General features: G+C 37.2%; 3 protein-coding genes across 3 annotated transcripts in view; all 3 read left to right on the top strand.

The window, feature by feature from the left end:
• LOC113815161 (rhodopsin-like) overlaps positions 1-1,610 on the top strand; it is a 1,906-nt gene extending 296 nt beyond the window's left edge. The window contains exon 2 of the mRNA XM_070134774.1: positions 375-1,610. Within this exon, the coding sequence (XP_069990875.1) occupies positions 375-1,505 (1,131 nt within the window). The 3' untranslated portion in view covers positions 1,506-1,610. The remainder of the gene's footprint in view (positions 1-374) is intronic.
• Positions 1,611-4,235: 2,625 nt separating this feature from the next.
• On the top strand, positions 4,236-5,812 carry LOC113815179 (rhodopsin-like). Its single transcript, XM_070134773.1, has 2 exons — positions 4,236-4,367; positions 4,581-5,812. Exon 2 carries the CDS (start codon positions 4,581-4,583, stop codon positions 5,709-5,711), a length of 1,131 nt encoding a protein of 376 aa, XP_069990874.1. The 5' UTR covers positions 4,236-4,367; the 3' UTR covers positions 5,712-5,812.
• Positions 5,813-8,399: 2,587 nt separating this feature from the next.
• The window catches only part of LOC113815200 (rhodopsin-like), a 1,855-nt gene continuing 254 nt past the window's right edge, over positions 8,400-10,000 (top strand). The window contains exons 1-2 of the mRNA XM_070134772.1: positions 8,400-8,494; positions 9,023-10,000. The exon at positions 9,023-10,000 is cut by the window's right edge and continues 254 nt beyond it. Of these exons, the coding sequence (XP_069990873.1) occupies positions 9,023-10,000 (978 nt within the window). The 5' untranslated portion in view covers positions 8,400-8,494. The remainder of the gene's footprint in view (positions 8,495-9,022) is intronic.

Below are 10,000 nucleotides of genomic sequence, written 5' to 3'. Positions count from 1 at the left end.
CATGTAACTACGTTTACCCTTCTTCTTACCGTAACCTTTGATATGTGTCTGTTTCTATATGCATATGTATATATATATATATATATATATATATATATATATATATATATATATATATATATGTATGTATGTATGTATGTATATATATACATGTATACGTCTTTGTATCTGTGTATGTATGTATTTATGTATATATATGTATATGCATATGTGTATGATATATGTATTTGTATACTTAAATGTGGGTACACAGGCCATGTTTTCACATACATCTCTTCCTAACGATTCGTAAAGTTTAGTTAATGATCTCTACATATACTATTACATTCCGTTTTTGTTAAAGTATTATAATGTAAACTTAAAATTCATTACAGATGTCATCGTGGAACAACCCAGTTCAGGACACTGTCCTTCCATCCACTAACCCTTATGGGAACTATACAGTGGTGGACACTGTGCCAGAAAACATGCTCCATATGGTGCATGCTCACTGGTACCAGTTCCCTCCAATGAACCCTCTCTGGTATGGTCTTCTCGGCTTCTGGATGACTGTCATGGGAACATTGTCTGTGGCTGGTAACTTCGTAGTCATCTGGGTATTCATGAATACCAAGAGTCTGCGAACACCCGCCAACCTGCTTGTCGTCAACTTGGCCATCTCCGATTTCTTCATGATGCTTACCATGACTCCTCCTCTTCTGGTCAACGCTTACTGGGGAACATGGATTCTCGGCGCATTCTTCTGTGAGGTCTACGCTTTCCTGGGATCCTTCTTCGGCTGCGTGTCCATCTGGTCCATGGTCTTCATCACTGCCGACCGATACAACGTCATCGTCAAGGGAGTGGCTGCTGAACCTCTCACATCTGGTGGTGCTATGATGAGGATTGCTGGCACTTGGCTTTTCACTCTTGCCTGGTGCCTTCCTCCCTTCTTCGGATGGAACCGATATGTACCTGAGGGTAACATGCTTGCCTGTGGTACTGACTACCTGACTGAGACTGAACTCTCCAGGAGCTATCTGTACGTCTACTCTGTATGGGTATATCTTTTCCCTCTTGCCTACATCATCTACAGCTACACCTTCATTGTCAAGGCTGTTGCTGCTCACGAGAAGGGAATGCGAGAACAAGCCAAGAAGATGGGAGTCAAGTCTCTGAGAAGCGAGGAAGCCCAGAAGACCTCTGCTGAATGCCGTCTGTGCAAGGTTGCCCTCATGACCGTCACCCTGTGGTTCATGGCCTGGACCCCCTACTTCGTCATCAACTGGGGAGGCATGTTCAACAAGCCCATTGTCACTCCTCTGTTCTCCATCTGGGGCTCCGTCTTCGCCAAGGCCAACGCCGTCTACAACCCCATCGTGTACGCCATCAGCCACCCCAAGTACCGAGCTGCCCTTGAGAAGAAGCTGCCTTGCCTTGCTTGTGCTACAGATGGCCGAGATGGAGGCTCTGATGCTGCTTCCACTACCACTACCGAGGCCAGTGAGAAGACTGAGTCTGCCTAAGGAACTCATACCAGTATTTTTTTCTATGAATGTTTTCTAGACTATCAACGAAAAGATATCATTTCTGTCCCTTTTTACCTAGAATAAAACTCCCAGCATGAACAACACGAGTTTAATAACAACTGAAATTATTAAGAAAAAGAAAGGTTGCAAGCGTGTATATATATATATATATATATATATATATATATATATATATATATATATGTGTGTGTGTGTGTGTGTGTGTGTGTGTGTGTGTGTGTGTGTGTGTGTGTGTGTATTAAATCATACGCACCGACACACACTTGTGAATGCGTAAGAAGAGGCAGAAGAATTCTAAAATGAACTGAAATAATTCTCAAAATATACCATTAAAATAAATCCAGTTGTAAAGGAAGAAAATATGGAAAATATATAACAAAAATTACTCAACAAAAACTTCCACACATTACGCGCATACACACGCATACAGATATATAATGTATATCGATAGAAATGAATTTGTATATATGTATGAACATATGTATGTGTACATAAACATACACTAATAAATGTATATATACCTATATATATGTTATGTGTGTGTGTGTGTGTGTGTGTATGTATGTATGTATATGTATGTAAGTGCATGTTTGTATATGTGTATATATATATTGTGTTTGTGTGTGTGAATGCATACATGCATGTATGTCTGTATACATATATAGATAGATAGATAGAGATAGATAGATATAGTTAGATATATAGATACATATATATACAAATATATGTATAATCTATGTTTATGTTCATATGTGTATGCATGTGTGTGTATATAAATATATGTATTATATGCATATGTGTTTATGTATGTATGTATCAATATATATATGCCTTCCCCGTGGGATTCCGGAACTGCAGACATTCTGATATATGTATAGCTCGTGTTCTGACATACAAAGTTTTGACCATTTTTTTCTTTATACATAATCATTTATAGAAAATAATTCAAATGGTTAAAAGACTAACTTAATATTAATTAGAAATAAAGCAAGGAATCTTTAAATAAAATGGAAATATGCACACGCACGTGTGTATGTGTGTGTATGTATATACATATGTATATATATACATATATATACACATGCATGTATATATACATACATATATATACATATATGTATATACACACACACTCATATATATATATATATATATATATATATATATATATATATATATATATGTGTGTGTGTGTGTGTGTGTGTGTGTGTGTGTGTGTGTGTGTGTGTGTGTGTGTGTGTGTGTATGTGTGTGTGTGTGTGTGTGTGTGTGTGTAGTATATACTGTATATACATGTATAAATAGGTGTAATCATGTATTTGTATATATATATATATATATATATATATATATATATATGTGTGTGTGTGTGTGTGTGTGTGTGTGTGTGTGTGTGTGTGTGTGTGTGTGTGTGTGTGTGTGTGTGTGTATGTATGTATATATGTGTGTACACATGTTCCCGTGTGCATATGCATACATACGTGGGAGGGTCTGTATGATCCCGGAACTTCAAACTTTCTGATATTGTTTGATGGTTCGTATTTTGACGTGCGAAGTTTTGACCAGATTTTTAAATACCAATAGAGAACAATTAAAGTAAAATACTGAAATGATTTTACCATAAACAAAACAAGGAAGTTTTAAATAAAATGAAAAAGTACTTTGTTTACATATACAGTGTTTTTCACAAATCCATGTTCACATACAGAGTCCAAATCTCATATAGTAGGATAACTCCAATGATTTACTGGCCTTAGTATATATTGCATATCAACAAATTTGGATATAAAGCCTTATTCATATGATTCGGATACGCTGGCCTTTTTACTATATCTCTTCAGCAATTTTCATTATGGATTAAAAAATCTAGAGTGAATGTGTATATGATATACCGCTAATGTAGTGCAGAAATATTTTATGTATCGTAACCCAAACTTTCGTGCGCTTTCTCGCTACAGAATCAAAGAAAACGGTGCTGCTAGACAAACATTTTACCGTGGAGTCGTAACCATGCAACTCCTCAATGCCCTCAATCAACACCGCGTTATGCCAGAGGAGAGAGTACCTCGTGACCAATAAACCCTCTCCATGCAGAAGATGACGCTTTTCTGAGATGCAATAGAGTACACAGATTCGAAATGATAAGATAAGTGACCAAGCGCTCCCATGCAGTCCCTACACACCTTGTGGATTATGTTGCCTTTTGCTGTTATAGTATTGGATGCCTGCATTTCTACGGTGATATAACGATATTAGCCCTGTATGAGGGAGTAAGACGTGTAATTAGAACGTCAAATTAAATGCAAGAGATTCCAAAGAATAAATGTAAGTTTCATATTTTAAAAAATATGATTATCATTCATAATTTTAATTTAATGTCAAAATAAAAGGTATTGCATAATGTCATAATCATGTGCATCACAATATCTGTCAAATCAAACTAAAGCTACGTTTTCTATAAACATTAATGAGAACGCTATATAACTATTTTCATCTAATATGAATGTAAAAGAAAAGAAGGATAACACAACACGAGAGAGAACGTAAGATATGAATATCGATCTAGAAATCATAGAATTTAAATTTCATGGTTAATTAAGTCTAGAAAAAATATCACATATCGAACAAGCATATACGGGCATATTTGTCTGTAAGTAGACGAGGACAAGGAAGTCGGTAATCTTATAATGCAAGTACAAGGCTCCAGCGGACTATAAAAGCAGTGCATCGACGGTTGTTGTCTCAGTTACCTTGCGGGACTCAGCCAGAGAGGAAGTGCTTCACGCCGAAGTAGTTCGATTTTGAAATTTCTTCGGCTGGAAATCTTTTGCCCTAAAGGTAATATCACTGGATATTCACACTAAAATGTATTGTTCGTCAAAATTTGCGAAAATTTTATCATACAAATATTAGGTATTTTGCTAAACTTAAAAAATATTTCCTTGTTCACTTTTAATTCTTAAACTGAGTAATAAATCTCAAATGTCATACACTTGCACTTGCATTCCGTTTTTTGTTAAAGTATAATAATGTAAACAAAATTAATTGCAGATGTCATCGTGGAACAACCCAGTTCAGGACACTGTCCTTCCATCCACTAACCCTTATGGGAACTATACAGTGGTGGACACTGTGCCAGAAAACATGCTCCATATGGTGCATGCTCACTGGTACCAGTTCCCTCCAATGAACCCTCTCTGGTATGGTCTTCTCGGGTTCTGGATGACTGTCATGGGAACCTTGTCTGTGGCTGGTAACTTCGTAGTCATCTGGGTATTCATGAATACCAAGAGTCTGCGAACACCTGCCAACCTGCTTGTCGTCAACTTGGCCATCTCCGACTTCTTCATGATGCTTACCATGACTCCTCCTCTTCTGGTCAACGCTTACTGGGGAACATGGATTCTCGGCGCATTCTTCTGTGAGGTCTACGCTTTCCTGGGATCCTTCTTCGGTTGCGTGTCCATCTGGTCCATGGTCTTCATTACTGCCGACCGATACAACGTTATCGTCAAGGGAGTGTCTGCTGAACCTCTCACATCTGGTGGGGCTATGATGAGGATTGCTGGCACTTGGCTTTTCACTCTTGCCTGGTGCCTTCCTCCCTTCTTCGGATGGAACCGATATGTACCTGAGGGTAACATGCTTGCCTGTGGTACTGACTACCTGACTGAGACTGAACTCTCCAGGAGCTATCTGTACGTCTACTCTGTATGGGTATATCTTTTCCCTCTTGCCTACATCATCTACAGCTACACCTTCATCGTCAAGGCTGTCGCTGCTCACGAGAAGGGAATGCGAGAACAAGCCAAGAAGATGGGAGTCAAGTCTCTGAGAAGCGAGGAAGCCCAGAAGACCTCTGCTGAATGCCGTCTGTGCAAGGTTGCCCTCATGACCGTCACCCTGTGGTTCATGGCGTGGACCCCCTACTTCGTCATCAACTGGGGAGGCATGTTCAACAAGCCCATTGTCACTCCTCTGTTCTCCATCTGGGGCTCCGTCTTCGCCAAGGCTAACGCCGTCTACAACCCCATCGTGTACGCCATCAGCCACCCCAAGTACCGAGCTGCCCTTGAGAAGAAGCTGCCTTGCCTTGCTTGTGCTACAGATGGCCGAGATGGAGGCTCTGATGCTGCTTCCACTACCACTACCGAGGCCAGTGAGAAGACTGAGTCTGCCTAAGGAACTCATACCAGTATTTTTTCTATGAATGTTTTCTAGACTATCAACGAAAAGACGTAATTTCTGTCCCTTTTTACCTAGAATAAAACTCCCAGCATGAACAACGCGAGTTTAATAACTGAAATTATTAGGAAAAAGAAAGTTTGCAAGCGTGTATATATATATATATATATATATATATATATATATATATATATATATATATATATATATATATATATATGTATGTATGTATGTATGTATATATATATATATATGTGTGTGTGTGTGTATGTATGTATGTATTAAATCATACGCACCGATACACACTTGTGAATGCGTGAGAAGAGGCAGAAGAATTCTAAAATGAACTGAAATAATTCTCAAAATATACCATTAAAATAAATCCAGTTGTAAAGGAAGAAAATATGGAAAATATATATTAAAATTACTAAACAAAAACTTCCATACATTACGCGCATGCACACGCATACAGATATATACTGTATATCGATAGAAATGAATTTGTATATACGTATGAACATATGTATGTGTACATAAACATACACTAATAAATGTATATATACCTATATATATGTTATGTGTGTGTATGTGTGTGTGTATGTATGTATGTATATGTATGTAAGTGCATGTTTGTATATGTATATATATATATATTGTGTTTGTGTGTGTGAATGCATACATGCATGTATGTCTGTATACATATATAGATAGATAGATAGAGATAGATATATAGAAACATATATATACAAATATATGTATAATCTATTTATATGTTCATATGTGTATGCATGTGTGTGTATATAAATATATGTATTATATGCATATGTGTTTATGTATGTATGTATCAATATATATATGCCTTCCCTGTGGGATTCCGGAACTGCAGACATTCTGATATATGTATGGCTCGTGTTCTGACATACAAAGTTTTGACCATTTTTTTCTTTATACATAATCATTTATAGAAAATAATTCAAATGGTTAAAAGACTAACTTAATATTAATTAGAAATAAAGCAAGGAATCTTTAAATAAAATGGAAATATGCACACGCACGTGTGTATGTGTGTGTATGTATATACATATGTATATATATACATATATATACACATATATGTATATATATACATACATATATATACATATATGTATATACACACACACTCATATATATATATATATATATATATATATATATATGTGTGTGTGTGTGTGTGTGTGTGTGTGTGTGTGTGTGTGTGTGTGTGTGTGTGTGTGTGTGTGTGTGTGTATGTGTGTGTGTGTATGTGTGTGTGTGTGTGTGTGTGTGTGTGTGTAGTATATACTGTATATACATGTATAAATAGGTATAATCATGTATTTGTATATATATATATATATATATATATATATATGTATGTATGTATGTATATATGTGTGTACACATGTTCCCGTGTGCATATACATACATGCGTGGGAGGGTCTGTATGATCCCGGAACTTCAAACTTTCTGATATATTGTTTGATGGCTCGTATTTTGACGTGCGAAGTTTTGACCAGATTTTTAAATACCAATAGAGAACAATCAAAGTAAAATACTGAAATGATTTTATCATAAACAAAACAAGGAAGTTTTAAATAAAATGAAAAAAGTACTTTGTTTACATGTACAGTGTTTTTCACAAGTCCATGTTCACATACAGAGTCCAAATCTCATATAGTAGGATAACTCCAATGATTTACTGGCCTCAGTATATATTGCATATCAACAAATATGGATATAAAGCCTTATTCATATGATTCGGATACGCTGGACTTTTTACTATATCTCTTCAGCAATTTTCATTATGGATTAAAAAATCTAGAGTGAATGTGTATATGATATACCGCTAATGTGGCGCAAAACTATTTTATGTATCGTAACCCAAACTTTCGTGCGCTTTTTCGCTACAGAATCAAAGAAAACGGTGCTGCTAGACAAACATTTTACCATGGAGTCGTAACCATGCAACTCCTCAATGCCCTCAATCAACACCGGGTTATGCCAGAAGAGAGAGTACCTCGTGACAAAAAAAAAAAAAAAAAAAAAAAATCTCCATGCACACGATGGCGCTTTTCTGAGATGCAATAGATTTCTCAGATTCGAAATGATAGGATTATGTTGCCTTTTGCTGTTATAGTATTGGATGCCTGCATTTCTACGGTGATAAAACGACATTAGCCCTGTATGAGGGAGTAAGGCGTGTAATTAGAACGTCAAATTAAATGCAAGAGATTCCAGAAAATAAATGTAAGTTCCATATTTTAAAAAAATATGATTATCATTCATAATTTTAATTTTATATCAAATCAAAGGTATTGCATAATGTCATAATCATGTGCATCACAATATCTGTCAAATCAAACTAAAGCTACGTTTTCTATAAAGATTAATGAGAACTCTATATAACTATTTTCATCTAATATGAATGTAAAAGAAAAGAAGATAACACAACACGAGAGAGAACGTAAGATATGAATATCGATCTAGAAATCATAGAACTTACATTTCATGGTTAATTAAGTCTAGAAAAAATATCACATATCGAACAAGCATATACGGGCATATTTGTCTGTAAGTAGACGAGGACAAGGAAGTCGGTAATCTTATAATGCAAGTACAAGGCTCCAGCGGACTATAAAAGCAGTGCATCGACGGTTGTTGTCTCAGTTACCTTGCGGGACTCAGCCAGAGAGGAGGTGCTTCACGCCGAAGTAGTTCGATTTTGAAATTTCTTCGGCTGGAAATCTTTTGCCCTAAAGGTAATATCACTGGATATTCACACTAAAATGTACTGTTCGTCAAAATTTGCGAAAATTTTATACAAATATTAGGTATTTTGCTAAACGTAACTATTTCTTTGTCACTTTTAATTCTTACACTGAGTAACAGAAATCTGATATGCTATACACCTGCACATACATGTAACTATTTTAACCTTCTCACCGTAACCTTTCATATGTGTATGTCTGTTTCTATATGTATATATATATATATATATATATATATATATATATATACATATGTGTGTGTTTGTATTTGTGTGTATGTGTGTATTTATGTGTGTGTGTATATATATATATATATATATATATATATATATATATATGTATGTATGTATATGCATGTGTGTGTGATATATGTATTTGTATACTTAAATGTGTGTACACAGGCCATGTTTTCACATACATTTCGTAACAATTCGTAAAGTTTAGTTAATCATCTACACATACACTTTTGCATTCCGTTTTTGTTAAAGTATGATAATGTAAACTTAAAATTCATTACAGATGTCGTCGTGGAACAGCCCAGTTCAGGACACTGTCCTTCCATCCACTAACCCTTATGGGAACTATACAGTGGTGGACACTGTGCCAGAAAACATGCTCCATATGGTGCATGCTCACTGGTACCAGTTCCCTCCAATGAACCCTCTCTGGTATGGTCTTCTCGGCTTCTGGATGACTGTCATGGGAACATTGTCTGTGGCTGGTAACTTCGTAGTCATCTGGGTATTCATGAATACCAAGAGTCTGCGAACACCCGCCAACCTGCTTGTCGTCAACTTGGCCATCTCCGACTTCTTCATGATGCTTACCATGACTCCTCCTCTTCTGGTCAACGCTTACTGGGGAACATGGATTCTCGGCGCATTCTTCTGTGAGGTCTACGCTTTCCTGGGTTCCTTCTTCGGTTGCGTGTCCATCTGGTCCATGGTCTTCATCACTGCCGACCGATACAACGTTATCGTCAAGGGAGTTTCTGCTGAACCTCTCACATCTGGTGGTGCTATGATGAGGATTGCTGGCACTTGGGCTTTCACTCTTGCCTGGTGCCTTCCTCCCTTCTTCGGATGGAACCGATATGTGCCTGAGGGTAACATGCTTGCCTGTGGTACTGACTACCTGACTGAGACTGAACTCTCCAGGAGCTATCTGTACGTCTACTCTGTATGGGTATATCTTTTCCCTCTTGCCTACATCATCTACAGCTACACCTTCATCGTCAAGGCTGTCGCTGCTCACGAGAAGGGAATGCGAGAACAAGCCAAGAAGATGGGAGTCAAGTCTCTGAGAAGCGAGGAAGCCCAGAAGACCTCTGCTGAATGCCGTCTGTGCAAGGTTGCCCTCATGACCGTCACCCTGTGGTTCATGGCGTGGACCCCCTACTTCGTCATCAACTGGGGAGGCATGTTCAACAAGCCCATTGTCACTCCTCTGTTCTCCATCTGGGGCTCCGTCTTCGCCAAGGCTAACGCCGTCTACAAC

Source organism: Penaeus vannamei, chromosome 20 (assembly GCF_042767895.1).
Source record: "Penaeus vannamei isolate JL-2024 chromosome 20, ASM4276789v1, whole genome shotgun sequence".
In the NCBI taxonomy this organism is placed as follows: Eukaryota; Metazoa; Arthropoda; class Malacostraca; order Decapoda; family Penaeidae; genus Penaeus; species Penaeus vannamei.
This window is presented reverse-complemented; position numbering and strand designations above follow the sequence as displayed.